Source organism: Megascapheus bottae, chromosome 7 (assembly GCF_031878675.1).
Source record: "Megascapheus bottae isolate mThoBot1 chromosome 7, mThoBot2.hap1, whole genome shotgun sequence".
Classification (NCBI taxonomy): domain Eukaryota; kingdom Metazoa; phylum Chordata; class Mammalia; order Rodentia; family Geomyidae; genus Megascapheus; species Megascapheus bottae.
In genome coordinates this window covers 9,235,823-9,259,073 of record NC_143515.1, presented here as the reverse complement: position 1 = coordinate 9,259,073, position 23,251 = coordinate 9,235,823, and the positions used below count along the sequence as shown (strand labels likewise).

The window sequence follows — 23,251 nt, the reverse complement described above, 5'->3', positions numbered from 1 at the left end:
TTCCCTTATGTTCTGTGCCCCCACTACCCTTCCAAAGACAAGTCAACAAACCAGACAACCAGACAGAAAGAAGACAGAAATAACAACAAAAGAAAAACCTCATTTCCATTTCTTGGAGTGCATTCTGACGGGTATTTTTTATGATCAGAGGCACATGGACATTCTGTTCCTCCCCTAAGGGCTTCCTCCTTTGGCCTCACTGTGGGTGACTAGAGTCCTGTGTAATTTGTCATGTCCTGGGTATTTTAGATCTAGCTTCTGCATATGAGAGAAGCCATGTGTTGTCTCTCTGAGCTCGGCTTACCTCACTTCACGTGATTTGTTCTAGGTCCCTGTTTCCCCTTCCTACAGACAGGATTCTCTGTGCTCTCCTGTGCTGCTCTCTCCCTCCTAGGGTCTTTTATGATGGTACTTAGAGGCCTCCTACATCTGTAGGACCCATCTGTTAACTTCTGGTAAGAAAGTAAGATTACACAGTACAAGTTAAGCATTCATAGACTGAAAAAATGCAAATTTTGGAGCATTGCAGATTTCAGACTAAAAGATGCCTCACTAGTAAAGTGCATGCAAATATTCCCAAATCCATAAACTTTTGAAATTTAAAACACTTGTGGTTCTAGGCATTCCAGCTAGGAGATACTCAATCTGTATTACGTGGTTAAACAAGTAAATATATATATATATATATATATATACATATATATATATATTTTTTTTTTTGCCAGTCCTGGGCTTGAGCTCAGGGCTTGAGCACTGTCCTTGGACTTTCTCAAGGCTAGAGCTCTACCATTTGAGCCACAGCACCACTTCTGGCTTTTTCTATGTATGTGGTACCAAGGAATCGAACCCGGGTCTTCGTGCATGCTAGGCAGGCACTTTAACCACTAGGCCAAACTCCCGGCCCCACAAGTAAATATATTTTTGAGCCAGCAACTTGAGGCATTTAGCAAATCCTAGTGTTAAGACAGTTCACACACACACACACACACACACACACACACACACACAAAAGGAAAATACACTGAGAAACTGTTACATACATAATTCTGCCCCAACTAAGAAAGGTTATAGTCTGAGTTACACACAGCTTCTGAGTTACTGAGAAAAAAAAAATCAGCATCATCTACCCATAAAAGTCCGAGTAAGCACCAGGTACTTCCACTCATTTTTAAGAACTTCATAGCCACATCTTTAAATCCGAGTGACTTCTAAATAGATAAACCTATTCTTGTTCAGCAGTGTATCTTCTGTTATGTCTTATTGAGGACAGTGAAAGACTAAAGTTCTAGGAAATGTAAGGAATAGAAAAATGGTTTGGACCAGGTATGGGTAGCTCATGTCTATAATCCTAGCTACTGTTTGAAGCCAGCTTGAGCAGAAAAATCAGACTTCCAATTAACCAGCAAAAGACTGGAAATGGAGGTGTGGCTCAAATGATAGAGCACTAGCCTTGGACAGAATGCTTGCCATGTGATCAGGAACAAATATTCCTCCTGCATCTTTAGGGGTGAAAATAATCCTTTTGCCTCTTATCTCTAAGAACTCCTGATGATTCAGGATAGTGCAGTATGGTACAGTAGCCATGTCTGGCTACAGGCTCATGCCTGTAATCCTAACTACTGAGGTTTGAGGTTCAAAGCCAGCCTGAGAATAGAAGTCCATAAGACTCTTGTCTCCAATTAACCACCAGAAAACCACTGTGGCTCAAATGGTAGACCAGTAGCCTTGAGTTGAAGAGTTCAGGGACAGTAACCAGGCCCCATGACTGACTGAAAAAAAAAATTTAAATATGCCTTAAATGTAAAATATTGACTAGATTTATTTAATAGGGCTAGTTTATCATGGATTCCAAACCATTAGCCAGAGTTTTCTATGTTACTTATCTCAGATATTTGTTATAGGAGGCTAATATATCTCCTCATATCAAGGTTCTCTAGAATTTCCATCCCTTCAATTTGATGACTTCATTCATCGAATGCTTCTGTTCATTTGTGTTAAGTATTCAACTATGAAAATTTAGATAGCGTTTATTTAGACCAGAGTTATTTCTTTGAAATCATTTTAAAGTCCTAGGCTCAATCCTATGAACACCATTCTCTTTTCAGCCTTATATCTTAAGAATTATGGCATACTTGCAATTTTTCATTTCTGATTTCAAATTTGATTTTAGGATTGGCCAGTAAGATAAAGCTACACCGTCACCTTAAGGCATTTGGCACTTATCAATTAAATGTCAAACTGGTCCTTTCCTCAGTCATTAATAGATGGAACAATATTCCACCTTTTAGAAAATATTTTCCAGCCAGGTGTCAATGGCTCATGCCTGAACAAAGAAAAGCATTGGAATTTATATCCCCACTTGGTTTCAGTTACTACTGTACTCAAGTCCAAATTCTGCATTTGTTCCGATCTCATCGTGATGATAATCATAAAAGAAATACTTGACCCTCCAATTTATTTATTAGTCCTGAGGTTTGAACTCAGGGTCTGGGCACTGTCCAAGCTACTTTTGATCAAAATTTGCACTCTAGCACTTAAGCCACAGCTCTATTTCTAGTTTTTTTGGTCGTTTAGTGGAGACAGAAGTCTCACAGCCTTTCCTGCTGGGGCTGGTTTCAAACCATAATCCCTCTATTTTTAACAAAGCAATAAATTAAGGGCTCAAAATATCAGAGATAGTAGTCAATAGCCAAGTTTATCAAGTCTTTTTATTTTTTACTTGATACTAAACAATATGATTTTTTATCTATACTCATAGACTCTATGACATTTTTCTCCAAGCTGCTACAAAAGTTCACACATGAAAAGTATTCCCTGTCATCCATGTGCTCTAAGGCAGACTTAAGATTTATAGGCTTGCTGGGTTCCAGTGGCTCACACCTAGAATCCTTGCTACTCAGGAGGCTGATACCTGAGAAAGTTCAAAGCCAGCCAGGACAGAGAAATCCATCAGACTGTTAACTCCATTTAACCAGCATAAATCTAGGAGTAGTGATATGGCTCAAGTGGCAGAACACCAGCCTTTCGCAGAAAAGTTGAGAGCATGAGCCCCAGAAAAAGCTGACCAAGAGTGAAGCCTGGCGTTCCTCTCTCTCTCTCTCTCCCTCTCTGTCTCTGTCTCTCTCTCTCTCTCTCTCTCTCGCATGCACGCACACACACACACACACACACACACACACACACACACACGATTTAAATGTGTTAGGTTGTGAGGGATCTATTTAGCAGATCAACTCCTTGAATCTTTCATTTTTGGGAAAAATCTAACTTAATATCCATTGAGATTCATGGAATCTAATTCCACAGTTTTTATAAACATTTTTTTGTTTGTTTCACCTTACACAAATAGAAAAAGAAGACAGATGTCTAAAGTAAAGGTTGCTTAGTGCCTGAGTCAATAAACTAAAAATGTAGAGCTGGGCAGAGGTACCACAGAATTCTGTGAATTGGGGTGTAAAGTTTGGTGTTGGGGGTCACATTAAGGCAGATTATAAATAATGAGCACCTATTATTTGCAAGGTACTCTATGAGATATAGACCAGTCAGTCATACCTCCAAGTGCTTACAATCTAGTTGGAAGTGACACATGTATGTAGATTATAAAACTTAGAGCATATGTGGCAAAGAGAAAAGACTTGTTCTCATAGCTCATGCCTGCAAACCCTACTCAGGAGGCTGAGATCTGAGGATGCAGTTTGAAGCCAGACCCAGCAGGGAAAGTCTTTGAGAGTCTTCTCTCCAATTAACCACCAAAAAGCTAGAAGTGGAGTTGTGAACTGCTATCTACTAATTGTGCCTTTCTCTTCCTGTAGTAGTTTCAGTTACTTAAAGTGCAGGGATTCCTAGGGTGAGAGTCTGACAGGGGATATGCATGTGAAGATCCTCTGCTAACATCTATTGTTCGATAGTAGTTCCGTTCGTTTCCCTTCAGTGTTAGAGATGGAACTCAGGGCTTCCCACAAGCTACACAATGTTCTACCATTGAGCAACAAACACCCCTGTCTCCTTCCAAAAGATGGAATGCAGAGTCACTTCCTAACTTGCATATCCTATGCCAGTTCTGCAATACAGTAGGTACAGAATGTTTGTACAAGCACTCGTGATGCAGTAGCAGTAGCCAGAATGGGCAGAACAAGCAGATGTGGAGTTTATGACAGGGAGACCTATCTTAAGTCTATAGAGATTTTTTTTTTTTGTCTGACTGTAGTTTCCACTCAGCTCAGTCTATTCCCTGTTTTGCATAACGCCTCTGATGCTGAATAACAGATGATTTTGAGCTGAAAACCTTCCCACACACACTGCACTCAAAGGGCTTTTCTCCTGTATGCACTCTCTGATGCCGTGTAAGTCTGCACCTCTGGCTGAAGGCTTTCCCACACTGGCCACATTCATATGGCTTGTCTCCAGTGTGGATCTTCTGATGTTGCGTAAGGGATGAGCGTTCAAAGAATGCTTTGCCACACTCGTTGCACTGATAGCGTGGCTCTCCCGCATGAGCTTTCTGGTGTCTGTTCAGTGAGGAGACACCATAGAAGGCTCTCCCACACTCACTGCACTCATACGGCTTCCTGCCAGTGTGGATCAGCTGGTGGCGAGTGAGAATGCTCTTCTGGCTGAAGGCTTTCCCACACTGATGACATTCATAAGGACTTTCTCCAGTATGAATTCTCTGGTGCCGAGTGAGAGATGACCGGTCAAAGAAGGCTTTTCCACACTCGCTGCACTTAAAGGGCTTCTCTCCTGTGTGAATCCGCTGGTGTACCGTTAGGGATGACCGGTCAAAGAAGGCCTTGCCACACACGCTGCACTCGTAGGGGCTCTCCCCGGTGTGGGACATCAGATGTCTGCTAAGACTGCTGCGGTGACTGAAGGCCTTCCTGCACTCGGGACAGCTGTAAGGCTTCTCTCCAGTGTGAGTCCTCTGGTGGCGCATGAGTGACGAGTGGTCAAAGAAAGTCTTCCCGCAATCACTGCACTCCTGATCTCGATCTTTAGTGAGGAGTCTGGGTGGAGCTGACCTTCTCCTCAAGCTTTTGTTCTGGGAATGGGATTTCTTGCAAAGTTTCACTGAGGGGCTTTTCTTCTTTGTTTTCAAACCACCCTCTGATGATTGAACTTCAAGTTTAGAACACAGAGGACTTTGTCTTTCAAGACTTGCCCTCGGTTTTCCATCTTCTGAAGCATCTTGAAGGTCAGGCTTAGTCTTCCACACTGGAACAGAGAAAACAAAGAGGCACTATCTTCTGCACCAGGAAATATTGTAAGGGAAAGAAGAGATACCCAATGAGTCTGAAAATGATACACAATCCCAACATGACTTGCTCCTATAAGCAGTCTTACACTCTAGGGAAAGCCTAAGGCTCAGGAAAGAGGAAGAGGAAAGGAAATGACCTCAAATAGAGGACAAGGTCTAAAGGAAGCAGGCAGGATAATTAGATATAGGCGGAGTGAAGTTGGTGGCCGATATAAAAATGAGTGGATAATGGGAAATACTTAAGAAAAATACGCAATTGACCAATAGAGATAAATAATACTTTCCTCTTTAGGTATACAGAAGGAAAAAGCTGATGGACAATATAAAAGAAATGCTCAAGCCAGGTGCTAGTAGTGCTGAGATCTGAGGATCTCAATTCAAAGCCAGCCCAGAAAGTCCTTGAGACCTTTATCTCTAATTAAGCAACCCCCCTCGAAAAGGTGGGAGTACAACTGTGGCTCAAGGGGTAGAGCACTATTCTTGAGCAAAAAAGCTTAGAGACAGCACCCAGGCTCTGAGTTCAAACCTCATAACTAACACACACACACACACACACACACAGTAAATGAATAAAAAAATGAATAGAGGGGCCGGGAGTTTGGCCTAGTGGTTAAAGTGCTTGCCTAGCATGCATGAAGACCCGGGTTCGATTCCTCGGTACCACATACATAGAAAAAAGCTGGAAGTGGTGCTGAGGCTCAGGTGGTAGAGCTCTAGCCTTGAGAAAGTCCAAGGACAGTGCTCAGGCCCTGAGCTCAAGCCCAGGACTGGCAAAAAAAAAAAAAAATGAATAGATAACAGATTTTTAAAATAGTCAAGAGATCATTTTGAGGGGAAAAAAAGGTGATATGCAATATTCTTGGTTCCTTCCTCCCAAGTCACAAACATAAAATGAAATTGCTTCATCCTGTTCAGATTCATTTACCTAGAGAGATACTCTCTGGACACTCTCTCTCCTCAGATCCATGAAGACCCTCTTTCCATGCCACATCCTCTTTCTTCAACTGAAAAATCACATCAGGCTGAAGAATTGGAAGGCCTGCTCAGGGGGAAAGAAACAAACCAGGTGGCTACATGTGACGAAAATATGTAATATTCCAAACTTGGTCCTGGAACCTATGTCTTTCAGAGAGACAAGGCAGTCAGACAGTGCAGGCCAGGAAGGGAAGCTAAATTCACTAGAATGCATGTGAAGTGGAGGGGAAGCTTCCTGCCTGGGCCCAGGTAGGATGAAGGTAGGTCTTGGCTTAGGGGAAGGAGTATACACAAAAGTCCACCTTGAAAAAAAAAGCTTAAGGAAGTTATTTTTTATTTGTTTGCATTTACTATTATGCTTAAAACAACAAACCAAGGGCCAGGAGTTTGGCCTAGTGGTGGAGTGTTTGCCTAGCATGCATGAAGACCCGGGTTCAATTCCTTGGTACCATATACATAGAAAAAAAGCCAGAAGTGGTGCTGTGGCTCAAGTGGTAGAGCTCTAGCGTTGAGAAAACCCAAGGACAGTGCTCAGGCCCTGAGCCCAAGCCCAGAACTGGTAAAAAAAAAAAAATCCAAAAAACCAACTGTAGGAAAATTTAAGGTCTGTACATATAAAAAGAAATCTCGCCTTTTCTACTTTGTATTAATTCATTTATTTCCTTCTGCTCTGATACTCAAATATACTTAGTCTGTTAAAAATGGATAATGAAATAATGTGGACCTAAAACATGTTTATGTAATAATAAATGTAAAACCTTAATTTCAATGAACACTATTTTATGTCAACATTTTAATGATGTTTTAACTATTTTGTAGTTAACACATAATGTTATGATAAATATCCAAGTGTCCTGGGTCTGATAAGCTGTTTTTGTTTTTTTTTTGGTTGGTTGTGGAACTTAAACTCTGGGCTTAGGCGCTGTCCCTGAGCTCTTCAGCTCAAGGCTATTGCCCTACCACTTGAGCCACAGCACCACTTCTGGTTTTCTGGTGGTTAATTGGAGATAAGAGTCTCACGAGCTGGCCTTGAACCTCGATCCTCAGATTTCAGCCTTCTAAGTAGCTAGGATTACAGACATGAGCCACTGTGCCCGGCTAAGCTTATTCTTTATTGGAAACAAATCTACCCATTTTTAGTTTTATGTTGTTTTATCTCATATGAAGAAGTTAGACCTAAAATGGAAGAATATGTGAAAACATATACAGGATCATATGCATATATATATATATATACAAACTGACCAAAAGAAATTATATGCAAGAGAGAGAGTCCACAGTGCAACTCCTTTGAACAGTGGACAGGCAGTTCAACATGAACACCAGGAGCTGAAACATGTCTTGACTGGGAGGGGTGACGATGAAAAAAGGAAGAGGATAAGTAATATAGTATTAATACTTAGTGAACATCTGTGAAAGCTGAGCTAGGAAATGGGATGAGTGGGAAGAGATAACTAGGATAGGGAGAATGATAAAGGGGAGACTCAAATCAAAATGTATTGTACACATAAATGGACGTATTAAATTCAAACCATTTTGTACAACAATCAAAAAGGAAAAACCAGAAAACACAGATCGTCTCTAGGAAATAGGCTTGAGCTATTGTGGGAGAGAGAGGCACATCTGTCACCTCCCTGTCACTTTTTGTCAATGACCTTAAGAGTTCCATGTTCCCTAATATTCTACCATGCCAAAGCTTATAACAGAGGCTTCATGGTTTCCTTAAATAGTCTATTCTGCCTGCTTGTTAAAATCCTTCTGTTATCTGCTGTGTATCTGAGCCTGCTTCTTTCTAATCTGTGAACTCTGAGACTTCTGTAATTTTAAAGAGATCCCACTGTTTTGTCTAGATGGTCTCTAGTTCCTGGGCTTAATTAAGCTAACCTCCTGCTTGAGCAGGTATTCCCCACTGTGAGTCAAGCTCCCGAGAGGCTCTCAGGACTCCTGGAGCCCAACTTCTCATTAACCTGACATCAGCAGTAACTCTTAGTTATTCCCTATAATTGAAATATGACTTCTGTGACCATTCAGACAGTTCTAAAGGCAAATTCTCAAAATCAAACACATGTTTGGTGACCTGTTGGGACATAAAGCTGTGTTCCCTGCTCCCTACCTCTTTCTTTAGAAGACACTTTTTTAAAAAATTGTATTTTTATTATCTTTAAGTAGTTTTACAAAGGGATTACAATTCATGTGTCAGTTTATGAGTGCAATGTACCTTTTTTGTTTTATTTTTCCCAGTTCCGGGGCTTGAACTTTGGGCTTGGGTACTGTCCCTGAGCTTTTCCTCAAGGCTAGTCCTCTACTGCTTGAGCCATAGTGCCACTTCTGGCCTTTTCTGTTTATGTGGTAATGAGAAATCTAACCCAGGGCTTTATGCATGCTAGGCAGGCTCTCTACCGATAAGCCAAATTCCCAGCCCTACAATGCATCATGAAGAGACATTTCTGATCTTTTTTCTAGCTTCCGTAGGAGGAAGTTTCCCTGTGTGTGTGTGTGTGTGCGCGCGCGTGCGTGCGTGCGTGCGTGCGTGCGCGCGCGCTTCATAAGGCTTGAATTCGGCCTGGGAGCTGTCCCTGAGCTCTTCAGCTCAAGGCTACCATGCTACCCTTGAGCCAAGCCTCACTTCTCATTTTCTAGAGGTTAATTGGAGGTAAGAGTCTCAGGTCCTTTTGTGTCCAGGCTGGCTTTGAACCTTGATCCTCAGATCTCAGCCTCCTGAGTAGCTAGGATTACAGATGTGAGCCACCATGCCCAGCAGGAAATTTCCTCTTAACAAGACACAACTCACTATTCCAGAGGGAGCTGAGAATATTGCCTGACTGGCAGCTAGAAGAAAAACTAGACATATGTGACTTGTGCTTGCTGCATCTGCAGAGGCAGCTCCCTGCCTCTAGTAGACATTGCACTCTGCCTCTTACCCTTCCTGTTTTGCCAGGCCAGGCTGTGGAGTCAGGAGGCCTGTGGTGGTCCAGCACTGCATAACTGTCCAGTGCTGGGGTTCAGTATTAAGACAGACATTGCTGCTACATACCTAAGCTGCATCCTTCAGCTCTTTTATTTGTTAGGTGGCTCAGAACACAAGTGGGGGGAAAAAGAGAAACAATTTCTCAAGTCTCCAAGATCTACGCTGGCATAGGATAAATCCAAACTCCTCATAGGAAGCCCCCTTACCCAGAGAGACAACGTTCTCGTAGTTCTCCAGCATCACCACCTTGTAGAGGGCCTTCTGCACAGGGACCAGATGCTTCCACTCTTCATCCGTGAAAACCACACACACATCCTCGAATGTCACCGATTCCTGAAAACACAATCACAGCCTCCCTCACTCACTGCTCTTCTCTTTATGGACCACACTGAACTACCAAAGTGACAGCCCTGGAGGATGTGGAGAAGGCAGGAGGGGCATGATTCTGACAGTGGGACTGTGAGGAACTGGGGGAAAGTGGCTCAATCACCTAAGGCATGAAGTTCTTGGTCATGATCCCATCATCCTGCAGAGGAGTGTGGGCCACGATCCTACATCACTACCTGCAGCTGACATCCAGAGACTCTTCTTCAGACTGCAGAAAAGTGGAAAGACTAGAACGAGACTTCCCACACACCATTCACTCAGGTTTTGAAATGTTACTATGTTCAACATGTGCTTTGCCTTTCTGCCCTTTTTATATACATTCTCCTACTTTTTTTTCCCCTGAACATCCCGAGAAACTTACAAACACCATTTTCTTTTACTCCTAAATGTGCAAGTGTATATTTTGTAAAAACAAGGAATTTTCTGTGTAATCATTAGTATAACTAGAAAAATAAAAACAGCACTGATTATCAATCTATTATCTAATCTGTGACCTTATTCAGATTTCAACAATTGTCTATTCTTATATAACTATGATTTTATGTACTGTTGATTAGGTGATTAGCCTTGCTTCACTCAAATGCTCTGGGGTTCTGTAAGTCTGAATCTTTAAACTCCCTCCTCCATCAAGAACTCCAGACGAGTCTCCAGAAGCTCTGGTATAGAAGCAGGGAATTCACTACTCTGTTCTGGAATGGAGCTGCCTCTCTTCATGCCCTGGCCAGCCTTACTGTGGGCCTCTATAACGTGTATCATTTCCCTGGTCTAACCTAGTACTCCCTGGAGTATTGGGGCTAATTCTCAGTTCACAATGCACTAAAAGGAAAGATAGGACCAGAACCAACCTACTGCCCACCCCCCAACAAAACAACAGCAACAAAAAACCCAATCAGACCTGAACTGTCAGCTTTCAGACAAAGTCATTTCAGAAAAAAACTGTGGGTAGTTTGTACCTGGTGACAGACTAGAGAGCACATGCTCAAGTCAACAGAAGGTCACTGAAGGACACCTCAAGCCAAATGAAAAACTATTCCCTTTGGAACCCTTCATTTGCCTGCTGGGATGTGATCAAAGAAACTCCAAGACAAAGAAAAGTTACATTTAGGTTATATCTAAGAGTATTTCAGAAACACAAAAGTCTACCTTACCTGGCACTGGGAAGGTGCAGACACAGCAGCCATTCCCTCGTGTGCTCTACAGGCAAAGGTCCAAGTCCTAGGGAGGCAGAGGTGTGGGATGGGAAGAAGGAATGAGAACTATTAGATCTTGTGTGTAATCTTCTGACAGTAAAGCAAGGATTCTCCATATACCAGTGAGCTACACAACTCCCTCCCGTTCCTTAACACCTTACGAAAGGGCAGATAGAGTAAAATAAGGCTAGAAACAATTCTAGCTAATCCCAGAGCTGAGAAAGCAGCTGGATCAAAACATGATGCTTGTTTCACCAGAATCCTCAGGGAAGAGTTTGTTATTTTTTTTGTTTGTTTTGTTTTGTTTTGGTTAGACGTGGGCCTAGGCTCTGTCCCTGAGCTCTTCAGCTCAAGGCTAGCATGCTCTACCACATGGCACCACTTCCGCTTTTCTGGTGGTTAATTAGAGTGTCTCATGCACTTTTTCTGCCCAGGCTGGCTTTGAACCTTGATCTTCAGATCTCAGCCTCCTGGGTAGCTAGGATTACAGGTGTGAGCCACCAGCACCTGGCTCTCAGGGAAGAGTTCTATGCCTGGTAGTGAGAACATTAATCTTTATATATTCATATTCCACATTGACCTGGATGTTTATTGGACAAAACTGTATGCAGTTAACACCTCAAATGCAGCATCCAGCTTCTTTAAGGAAAAAATACTTCATTCATAGTATTCCTTGACTAAAATAAAGTTGGGACCCTAATCATTAACATACAGAGTCCAAAGGAGGCTAAGCATAGGAGTGGTAGACAGAGGCTCAATAACTATGGACAGATGATCATATAAAATATTATCACATGAAATCCTAAGAAAAGGAAATAAGAGACATTCTTTAGTTGCCATTGTTGCTGTTTTTGTTTTCCTTTTGTCTTGTTTATTTTATGTATTCGGGAGAGTAAGGGATGGCACATAAAAGATGGAACAAGGATGAACAAATACAACAGTGGTATTCACTAGAGACTGTGGAAAATGAGCTGGATATCTTTTTTTTTTTTTTTTTTTTTTTTTTTTTGCCAGTCCTGGGGCTTGAATTCAGGTCCTGAGTACTGTTCTGTCCTTAGGCTTTCCTCAAGGCTAGAGCTCTACACTTGAGCCACAGCACCACTTCTAGCCTTTTCTATGTATGTGGTACCAAGGATTCAGACCTGGGTCTTTGTGCATGCTAGTCAAGCACTTTTACCACTAGGCCAAACTCCCGGTCTCTTAAGTTAAGGATAGGGATGGGAGGGAAAGACTGGGAGAGTGACAGAAGGGGAGACAGTTCAAAAAGAATTGTATCTGACTCATGTAACTGTAATCCCTTTGTATATCAACTGTACAAACACAATAAAATAAAATAGTGCCCCTTGGGCAGCCATGTATTTAACATGGTCTTGACTCTGTGTCTCAGTTCTGAAGCCACACTGACTAGATCACAGCTGGGCAATGCACAAGTAACCAGGAGACTGAGGGTTGATCTGGCATGAAAATATGACAAACTTCCTCAGGAGCATAAACTGAAATATGTCAGGACAATATATGAGGTACTAATACCCTGCTCACAGCCAAGAAGACCAGAGGACCCAAAATGCTAGGAAGTGAGGTAAGTGGCATTAAGTGCGAGTACCATAGAACCTCTGGCCTTCCTATTCCATGCAGACCAGACTTATTTATCCTTGACTTTCTTAACTCTAACCCTCTTACGCTAAATATGAGCTACCTAAATTTGTCTCAAGAGCCTAATTAAAATGGATTTCTGGGGATTGGGGAGACAGTGTGGTCTTGGGAAGGAGAAAAGGATGTGACACACTGATTGTTTCCCTGCCCTCAGTGGAATCTCATCACTGCTCCTTGTGTTTCATTCAGCATGTTTATACCAAGTGCACACAACAGCCTAAGTGCTGTAAAGATATCTGTGGCAAAATGGATTCAAGGCACTTCAGAGGCTCCCCTAAAGGAGAAGTAAGATAGGGAAGAAGAGAATGACTGGAGCTCTTCGGGCAGAATTGGGATCTAGGGATGTTTTCTTGTCAGGAGAAGGTAGAACATTCCAGGCAGGAAGAACCTGAAGTTTTCAAAATAAAGTCAGTCTTTATGTAGAAAGAGCTAGTGCAAAAACTAGTAGAAGAGGAAAAGTCAGGGCTGTAAGTAGTGCTGGAGAAAATATAGGCTAGAGAAGCAGTGAGAGACCAAGTGCAAGGGAAGACTTGTGATCTGGATGTTCCCACATTAGACCTGTACTTTAGAAGGGGCTGGGAGTTTGGCCCAGTGGTAGAGTGCTTGCCTAGCAAGCATGAAGACCCAGATTTGATTCCTCGGTACCACATCTACATAAACAAAGCTAGAAATGGTCCTGTGACTCAAGTAGTAGAGCTCTGGCTTTGAGAAAGCCCAAGAACAGTGCTCAGGCCCTGAGTTCAAAGCCCAGGATTGGCATAAATAAATAAATAAATGGGCTACTATGACCTGTTGCAAAAGACTTGGCCAACCTGTTCTCTCCTTTGAGTTTATTCGAGGAAGTATGTAAGAATATATACAAGGCTTTTAATTAATCATCATGAATGTTAACCTTTTTGTTTTCAGGCTATACACAACTTCCTACATGATTCACACATTATCTCGATTTCTATAATAATAATGCAAAAATCGCTCAAACACCATAAACATCTAAAGCAAGAAATCTGTTCCACCCATACACTGGAACATAATTAAACATATACTAGTGACAACTAGCACTTATTTAATATTAAATCTTTACCAGGCACTGTGCTAAGTACTTTAAGGAAAGATAAATCTGCCTGGAAACTTAACTTTATACTATAGTGATTTACTTTCTTGGAAAGATAGCCACAAAGATAACATACCAATAGACTAGAAAATCCCAAAACCATATCTAATCATTTACAGAAATTTGATAAAAGACTGGAATAGCATGAAAAAAATCACAAGGGAAAATATGCCTCATAATAAACTTTAGTAATATGCCTTGTAATAACTCCAGTGCTCATCAATGGTAAAATATGAATTGTCATAATATAGCTATATCTAGCTATATGTAAATATTATGGATTTCCCTGACTTGTGATATTTTTACTATAATTTCTAGTAACGTCACATGTGATGGTTCACTTCTGTGGCTGGGAGGTCAGGAGAGGTCACCAGTAAGCCCATACATGTTCTTCCAGACTCTGTGTCCTTTCCATTATGTAAAGAAAGGATATTGGCTATTATTCCCTGTTTTGTTTTGCTCTTTTTTTTTTTTACAGTTGTGGGGCTTAGACTCTGGGCCTGGGCGCTGTCCCTGAGCTCTTCAGCTCAAGGCTAGCATTCTACCACTTGAGCCACAGCACCACTTCTAGTTTTCTGGTAGTTAATTGGAGATAAGAGTCTTACAGACTTTAGTGCCTGGGCTGGCTTTGAACTGTGATCCTCAGATCTCAGCCTCCTGAGTAGCTAGGATTACAGGTGTGAGCCACTGACACCCAGCTTATTCCCTGTATTTTTGTCGTATCGTTAGCTATGCATAATATTAGTCATTTCCCATTTCTACCTTCTTTATCATGTTGCACTAATAAAAATCCTCCCTAAAACTTACATTATGTGAGATTCTCCTTACTGCAAGGGACTTGAAACTCTTTTCATGTATGAGCTGCAGGATCTGTGATTTTTGCCTGAACATTGCAAAGCTGAGGGAACTCTCTCATCCCTCATCTGGTAACAGAGATTGGCAAGCCACATAGGTAAGTATCACAAGGCTTAAAACGTGTTTAGCTCTGGAATTTGTTTCTCTTTAAAACTGTCTCTTAGCCATGGTAGACACTTTCTTTCACCGCTCCTCAAAACCTGTTTTGGTTCTCTATTGGACATTCCTGCAAGTCAAAGATGGATAGGGAGGGATGGGGAAAGGAGGGGAAAGAGGATCCTGTGCCAGCTATTCCATGGCACTAGCAATTGTTTTCAGCCTTCCAAGTAATTCAGACATGGTTCTAGGACTGAATACACAGAATCAACTCGGACTGAGGAGACTAGAGCTGCTCCTCTGTTCTGACTTCCCTGGATTTGTCCCAATGAATGCTAACCTTTTTAAGGTTGCCTAAACATTTACAAAAGGCTTGTACCTGTCAGGTCTTGGGAGGGCACCAGATTCATTCCCTCAGGGCCAAGACACCATGTGGCATGTGGTCAGGGGGTGTGAACCCATGCCTTCCATCCTCCCATGCCAGTCTAAGTTCTCACATGTATAAGTGCATCTGAGCACTGCACATGTGCCTGGGCAGGGATCCACAAGTCATACCCACTGGGTAGAAGGGAAAAAGAGGACATGACAATTTTCCTGTCAAATGTTTCTTTACTTCTTACCAATCCCTCTAAAATTTTTTTTAATTGGTCATGGGACTTGAACTAAAGATCTGGGACTGTCCCTGAACAATTTTTGCTAGAACTTTACCACTTTAAGCCACAGCAACACTTTTGGTTTTCGGGGGTTAATTCGAGGTGAGTCTCATGAGACTTTTCTGCCTGGGCTGGCTATAAACCATGCTCTTCAGATCTCAGCCTCCTGAGTAGCTAGGATTACAGATATGAGCCACTAGCACCCAGCTCTAGCTCTAAACTTCTAAGTTTGTTTAAACTTTATCTACTAAAAATCCTCCCCTTTAAGTCTTGCTTTGCAGATGGGTTGTTTTTTCCCACTGTGAACATACCAAGACCTGAGGAGAGAATGCTCATATCCAGGCCCCTTCATCAGATCCCCATTCTGGGCTAAGGTAGCACATGGTCAGGAGGTATGGACCCACACCCTCCACACTCACACCAAAGATTTAGCTCATACAACTCACCTCTAAAGTTGTATGCACCTCAGTTGTCCCTGGGCCCCAGTCAATGGGCCTGGGTAGTGGTCTTCAGGCATGCACAGGGTCTAGAGGAACAGACCATCATTTTGAGTGTTTAACTTCTATTTCCTCCATAGGGAGCAGGAAATGTTTATCCTTTTTCCATTTCTTCCTCCGTTATCCTGTTACATGAATAACCACTAAAACTTAAAGAAGAAAAAAAAGGCTGGAGGCATGGCTCAGTGGAAGAGTGGTTGCCTAGCAACTGTGAGGCCCCCCCCATTCAAATCTCAATAATGCCACTATATATATATATACCTGTTATATATGTGTGTATATGTTTGTTTGTGTATACACACATATAAATAGATACATAGATAGCTATATTCTTTTTTTTTTTTTTTGCCAGTTCTGGGGCTTGAACTCAGGGCCTTGGCACTGTTCTTAGGCTTTCTCAAGGCTAGGGCTCTATCACTTAAACCGCAGCTCCACTTCCAGCTTTTTCTGTGTATGTGGTACTGAGGAATAGAACCCAGGGCTTTGTGCACTCTACCACTAGGCCACGCTCTCAGTCTTCAGTTAAGCATATATACATACATAAATAGGATAGATTTTCCTTGGGAGGAAAAAGAGGGTAGTCACTAAGTATATTAAGCCTCAGTTGGTCATGAGAACCTGTAATTGGCATTTTCTGAAGGTATTCTTTTCCTCCCACACATCTAACCTAAAACTTACTAACATATTTCACATGTAATGACAATCTTTATTTCTTTACAGTTTTAGACTATTTGGACAAGATCTGCACACCAATTCTGGGGTTTGAATTTAGGACCTGGGCACTGTACCTGGCCTCTGAGCTCTAGTCTAGTGCTCTACCACTGGAGCCTCCACTTCTAGCTTTTTTAGCACTTGATTGGATTTTCTTGCCTTAGCTGGCTTTGAACCTCCATCTTTAGATCTCAGCCTCCTGATTAAACAGAATTATAGGCATAAGCCACTGACACCCAGCTAGCCCAATTTTTTCCCCCAATTTTTTCCCCTAACACTACAACTGCTATCTCTCTGCCTCTTCCCCACTTTGTCCTCCAAACATGAATGCTGCCCATAACTCAGTCTTTGCTCAATGTTTTTCTTTCTGTGCCTGACAAAGTCCGTCCACATTCAGCATGCCCTTTCCCACCTCTACAACGATGGTCCCCAAATCCAATCCCAGCTCCTCATCCCAAACTCATTCATCTTTGCAAATGAATGCAATTTTTGAAGTGGACATTGCCCCAGACCTCTTCTGCACAACTCCCCTTGTAGCCCCTCTCCTTGGCTTTATATTTCATTCAACCAAGTGTACCAAATCCAAACTCTTTGACCTCACTCTCGTTCCTTGCAAATCCAGACTCCAGGTCTTTGGACTCCTCTTTGTATCCAGGCCTCACCACCCACACCATCGGGATTCAGATCCGCAGCCTGCTTCAGAGACTACCACCCCACATCCCTCCCTGAACATCACGTCTAGAGTAACTGTCCTTTAACCTGCTTATCGGTTACCGGTGTGGCTCGGCTGGCCCCAGGGAACCTTTCTCCACCTTCCTCTCCCACTTCCCTGACCCCGCGGCCCTCAAGTCAAACTCCCCCCTCCACCGCCTTGCTGTTTCTTTCGAGAGAGTACTTATCCCCCAACACGGACTGTGTTTCCTCCACCCCTCCACCCCTCCATCCCCTCCACCCCTCCACCCCTCCACCCCTCCATCCCCTCCACCCCCCACCCCCCCACCCCTCCACCCCACCCCACCCCACGCGCTCGGCGCGGCCAGGAGACAATGCAGGGCGCTTCGAGGGGAGGGGAAGGACTGAGTCTAGGGTCGATCCGGGAGGGCGGAAGGGCAGGAGGGGAGGGAGCCCCAAGGTCCCACCGGCTCCACAGGACCTGACCCCGGGCAGGTGGACAGCAGAGGGCCACACCCACCACACACGCACCGCGGGCGCAACTTCGGGTCGGCACCTCGGCGAGCGAGGCGCCACCAACGCATCACTCCGGGGGCGAGCTCCGCCCGCGTCACCCCAGGCCGCTCCCCCAGCTCCCCAGCGTCCCCTTACTCCGCCGCCGCGCTCCCTCGGCTCGGCCGAGACACCGAGCCGCAGCCTCACCTCCGGGACCCCGGAAGACCGGGCCGCTTCGGGTCCGGGGACACTGCGCGTGCGCAAAGGTCTTTGGCAGCGGCCTTGGCGATCAATGCGTTGCCTCTGCGTGGACTACATTTCCCAGGTTTCTCAGCGGCTGGCGCGCTTTCAGGTGACGTTTAAAGAATGTGCGCTTCTTTCTGCTCCTGGGAAAGAGGCTGGAGCTGCTGATTTCGTGGGACGTGGTAGGGTGGTCGCCTTAGTGTGTGTGGGGGGGGGGGGGGAAGCGGGGGGGCTTGGCATATTCTTTCAGTTCCACTCTAGGGTTGTTCTAGGAAATGTATCTCGATCCTTGTACCCATCTCTACTTCTAACAATTGATCACACACTAGCCTACTTTTCTGGGTGCCTCTGGAAAGGCTCTGGCTGGAGACGTGGCAGTTCAATACAGCCTTATTTTAATGCATAAATTCTGTCATCATGGTATGAGAAAAGTTTTTTTTTTCCTACCAAACTAACGTGCTTCTACCTGAAATGTCAATATTTTTGGTATTGGTTTACTATTTGGATATGTCCTAAAACGATTTGCTTTTTGACTGCAGTTGTATTGAAATATTCCGGAGTCGAGTATTCCACGGGCACAGCAAGGTTAAAGATGACGAAGTTTATTGCTGGTTGACAACTGCCCTGTCCTGGACTCCCAAGAAAGTCTCCCAACAAGGGGCAGCCCAGCCTTCTAGTAGGGCAGGGTTTATAAAGGCAAAAACCACATGCAGGTAGTGAGGCAGTTTTGCAAGCAAGCAAGCTGATTCACATAAGTGAAAATTATCATTTACCTTATCAATACGAGGCATTTCATAGGCAAGTTTCATGAGGTCACCTGCTGGAGAACTTAGGGGTTGGGGGCGTTTCTGTAGCTGTTCCTGGACATCTGAGATAACACATGGTGTGTGTGTGTGTGTGTGTGTGTGTGTGTGTGTGTGTGTGTGTGTACACGTGTACGTGTGTGTACTCAACAATTGTGATCTGACCATGGTGGACAGGCCGCTGGAGGCTAGAGGCACATGCAGTTTCAGGAGGGGTGGGGGACTGGCACAGGTTACATCATCTAAATTTGGGCAAAGGTCTGAAGGTCTAAAACTGGAGTCTTACAGTATCTGTGCTTCTAGTGACCAACAGTCATGTAAAAAACATAAACCTTGGGGCTGGGAGTTCGGCCTAGTGGTAGAGTGCTTGCCTAGCATGCACAAAGACCTGGGTTTGATTCCTTGGTACCACATACATAGAAAAAAGCTGAAAATGGTGCTGAGGCTCAAGTGGTAGAGCTCTAGCCTTGAGAAAGTCCAAGGACAGTGGGGCCCTGAGCTCAAGCCCAGGACTGGAAAAAAAAGAAAAAGAAAAAAAAGTAAGCCTTGTGTTAAACAAAGTGATTACCAAGTGTTCTGCTTGTTAGACACACTCCTAGCTAGCTGTGAAATGAGTCTAAAATCTAGCAAATTGCTCTGCCCCCAGCAGCCTGCGTGTGGGTAGTGTTGCAATAAATTGCCTGGAGGCAGTTTTGAAATAACCTGGCCCCTCAAGCCACAAGAAAAAAAGGGACACTTTTAAATTCAAATCTTATCAGATTTGGGTTTGAACAAATGTATCCAAAAACCAATAAGGAGATTAAGAAATGGTTTCCTTTGGGTAATAAAGGATTTGGAAAGTAAGAATTGCCTTAAATGTTTGTTCTGAAATGGAAAGAACTAACCCCCAGAAGGTTTGAGTACATAGAAGACAGTGTCAGTTAAGGGTGATGTGAGTATTGAGTTTCATAAGACCGAGCTTGAAAGATGATAAAATTGGCATGTAACTGTAATTTGGAAAACGCCAAATGTGCATTTATCTCAGCTTGGGAAAGATACCTCTAGGACCTTGGCAATGAGGAATCATTCATAAGCAATTTAAAGACACTGCTCAGATGAGAGAAGGTGATATCAGATCCTGTAGTCACTTGTGCCTGGCCCTTCAAATTAATGAGAGCCAAGAGATCAAAAGAAAATAGCATAGTATAAGCATGCCTACCTAATATTTATCCTGTCTTTCTTCTAAATGGACAGGAACTTACAGTGAGTCTGAGTCTCAGGACAGTTTGCCATAACACCTTCCAGGACATCTATCTCTCCAGACTTCCACCAGGTCTCCTACTAGGGCCCTTAACCACCCAGTCCAGCTCCAGCTTCTGACTGCTTATGCCTAACCAGTCCACAATGCTCTCCTCTGCATTTTCCACCAACTTCAGGACCGCCTAGGATGCAGGACAGGAACTAGCCAAGTCATCCAACTTTTTATACACATATGGATATATTATACAAGTTTATTATTTGTTGTGGCATTATTACAGTCCAGATATAATGAAGCAGAATTGTTTAGCCCATTACTATCTGATGAGACCACTTGTCATATATGGAGCCCATTGGTGATAAGTACATCATTCCTTAGTGCCTGACTGAGTGGACAACCCCTGTGAGTTCCATAAGAGTAGAAGAATGCCAGCCTAGACTTGACAATGGCGCCCCGCCTCTCACTCTCACTAACTGCATTGGGTTCTATAGTCATCCAGTTTTTAATATGCCACCCTAAACCCGTCCTTCTGCCGTTTGTGTGCCCTCTAATCTTTTTATTTTTCAGTCCTCCTACGAACTAGGATGGTCCCTACCCTATTATTCTTACCACCCCAACAGCCACCAGGGTCCAGGGCCACCCACATTGGATTCACAACTGTAATGTAAAGCTCCATCAGCCTACAGAGCCCTCTTATACCGCAGTTCCCACAGGACCGCTGTCTCTGCAGATGAGTAACTTGGACCTAGCCTTCCCTGAGTCATTGAGGATAAGTAACCTTCTTATGGAGAGGATGATGACCTTTACTAATCAGACCATCAACCAAATGTTTCTTAGATGGTACCTGGTTGAATCGCAACTCAGTACTTCACCCCTTTTTTAGCAGGAAGTAGTTTCAGAAAAAACAACCATTGCCAATGTTCCTGGCCTGGTACCTGTACCTATTAAACAACAAAGTGGCGGGGGGGGGTGGAGAATTTTAGCATCTCTTCCTCCATTTTGACTTAACAACCTCTATCAGATCCTCAGCCCTTTCCCTGAAATCAGGTGACCAGACCAGACCTGACCTTGCTAGCTCCCACTCCCTAGTCCCATAGTCTCCAGCTGCAGTAGCAGATGCCTTCAGCCCAGACCTAACAACAACTGTTGTAAATAGTAAATCCTGTTACGAATAGTAAGTCCTTCCATCCCTAACCCCTGGCCCTATAAAGAAATCCCCTTTGCAAGACAAGTATTGCATTACATTGCACCTGGCCCAAAAGGCATTGCTAGTTTGTTGGCCATAAACTTTGTTGTCCCTTTATTTGGTCTTTGCACAGTCCTCTGGGTTCAAGAGAGGTGGTTCTAGAAACTAGATAGCAGGACTACTCCCAACTAGATGTAAATGGCATTTGAAACCTTATGTTCTTGGGTGATTTAAGAGTACCTGGTTGGTTCCACTCCATAGAGCAGAATTCTGGCTTCTAAGCTCTTCTGACTATTGTGACAATACATGACAGTCATTGTCTGTCTCAGAGGTAGAACCAAAGCCAGAGACTAGAGTTAAATCTCAAGAAAGTAGTATGCAAATGCTAAGAAGATCGGTAGAGTGTAATGAGTCTAGACTATGTGACAGAGAAAAAAGAAATGATTTATTTATATCAGTACTTTATCTTTCCTTTCTTTAGAATAAGATAAAAGTTCTGACATGTGTATTAGACTTATGATCAACATCTGTATTTTCAATGGCCCAAGCAAAGCTCTTGTTTCAGAGACCTGGGAGCTGGTGAGGCATTCAAATACCCAGGAGTTATACAGACCTTTCTGTATAACTCTGAGAGAGGCTGTGGGATTCCTTGCTAAGTACAATCGGTCACCCCACTGGCCTGAATATCTCTTAAAGGCGTGAACCACGATGCTCGGCTTCCAGTTACTTCTTTATACTTACTTTTTAAACAACTTTCTGGACCTTCTTCTGGCTCGATAAAGATATCTTGAAACAATCTTGATTCCCCTTTTAGATGTTACTTTAAAGTTTAATGTTGCTTTCATTTGTTTATTAGGCATATATAACAAGTGTCCTTCTTTTTCCCTTCACAGACTGTGAAAAAAGGCCTAAAGCCAAGGACTTGATGCCGAGGCAGAGAACTTCTAAAGCACTATTCCAAGTAGCATCAGTAGAAGAATACATTTGACATGAACTCTTGTTTTCAAAACTGAAAGCAGCCTGTGATTGTGATAACTATAGGTTAGAGCTGTGGCATACAAAACAGACCCATCTGAAAGAAATGCCCACTCATTAAACTACTACCACTATTAGAAGAGATCCTGAATGGAGTGAATTTGGGAGTTTAGACATAAGACCAATCTTTAAATCTAACCTCCACACAGTGTTCCCACAGGAAAAGAATCTTACAAATGTGTTACAGAATTCAGACAGACGTCAAAGCGAAACAATTTTCAGAGCACCTACCCAGAGGAGAAATCTTGCAAATATAGTAACTGTGAGAAGGCCTTCCATTTCCAGTCAAAACTGAAGCATCATCCGGCCGGGAGTTTTGCCTAGTGGTTAAAGTGCTTGCCTAGCATGCATGAAGACCTGGGTTCGATTCCTCGGCACCACATACATAGAAAAAAGCTGTAAGTGGTGCTGAGGCTCAAGTGGTAGAGCTCTAGCCTTGAGAAAATCCAAGGACAGTGCTCAGGCCCTGAGCTCAAGCCCAGGACTGGCAAAAAAAAAAAAAAATTGAAGCATCATCAAGAGATGTCACTCTTGAGAAAAGCCCTACAAATGTAGTGGCTATATTTCATCCCTTATTAGACATCAGAGGATTCACACCACAGAAAAACCTCATGGATGCAGTGAATATGGGAGACCATTCAGCCAATGTTCATCTCTTGTTTTCCACTATAGTTTCTGTACTGGAGAAAGCCCTACAAAAATAATGAAAGTGGACATGCTTTTGACCATACCTCATCCCTCATTAAATATCAGAGAACTCCTACTGGAGAAAAGTCCTAATGAAGGTCACGAATGTGGGAGAACTTTCAGTCAGAGTTCATCTCTCATTGTACATTACAGGTTTCATACCGGAGAGAACCCTACAAGTGTAATAAATGTGGGCGCACCTTTAGCCAGAGTTCATCTCTCACTCAACATTATAGATTTCATACTGGAGAGAAATGCTACAATTGTAACATATATGAAAGGGCCTTTGCTCATATTGCAACCCTTATTAAGCATCAAAAAAGTCGTGCTGGGAAAAAAAGAAACCCTATGCATTTAGTAAATATAGAAGGGCTTTCAGTGGGAGTATACATCACCAAACCTCAGAAATTCTACTGGAGTGAGATGGTAGAAGGACAATTTATGTTGGAAGACTTGGAGTTGGTGGCTACATCTTGGTTCAAATTATAGTACATACTAAAGAGATGCTCTTTTAGTCACACCCCTTTCTATCAAACACTGGAG

General features: G+C 43.1%; 1 protein-coding gene and 1 pseudogene across 4 annotated transcripts; one reads left to right on the top strand and one right to left on the bottom strand.

Moving 5' to 3' along the window:
* Nucleotides 1-3,174: 3,174 nt before the first annotated feature.
* Nucleotides 3,175-17,784, bottom strand: Znf2 (zinc finger protein 2). Of its 4 annotated transcripts, XM_090336395.1 has the most exons (6): nt 17,725-17,784; nt 15,589-15,788; nt 10,733-10,799; nt 9,404-9,530; nt 6,180-6,293; nt 3,175-5,211 (listed from the first exon to the last, which is right to left on the bottom strand). In XM_090336395.1, exons 3-6 carry the CDS (start codon nt 10,763-10,765, stop codon nt 4,220-4,222), a joined length of 1,266 nt encoding a protein of 421 aa, XP_090192521.1. In that variant the 5' UTR covers nt 10,766-10,799; nt 15,589-15,788; nt 17,725-17,784; the 3' UTR covers nt 3,175-4,219. The 4 variants fall into 4 exon arrangements, with proteins under 4 accessions (XP_090192521.1, XP_090192522.1, XP_090192523.1 ...); XM_090336396.1 differs by lacking the exon at nt 6,180-6,293; XM_090336397.1 differs by lacking the exons at nt 15,589-15,788; nt 17,725-17,784 and adding an exon at nt 9,688-9,792.
* Nucleotides 16,773-23,251, top strand: Znf514 (zinc finger protein 514; annotated as a pseudogene).

Excerpts from the sequence above, each read along its gene's own strand:
- Znf2 (XM_090336395.1), bottom strand. The coding sequence starts at position 10,765 with ATGGCTGCTGTGTCTGCACCTTCCCAGTGCCAG. Across the intron at positions 9,531-10,732 it reads CTGCACCTTCCCAGTGCCAG|GAATCGGTGACATTCGAGGA; the intron begins GTAAGGTAGACT and ends TTGTGTTTTCAG. Across the intron at positions 6,294-9,403 it reads CGAGAACGTTGTCTCTCTGG|GCCTTCCAATTCTTCAGCCT; the intron begins GTAAGGGGGCTT and ends CCCCCTGAGCAG.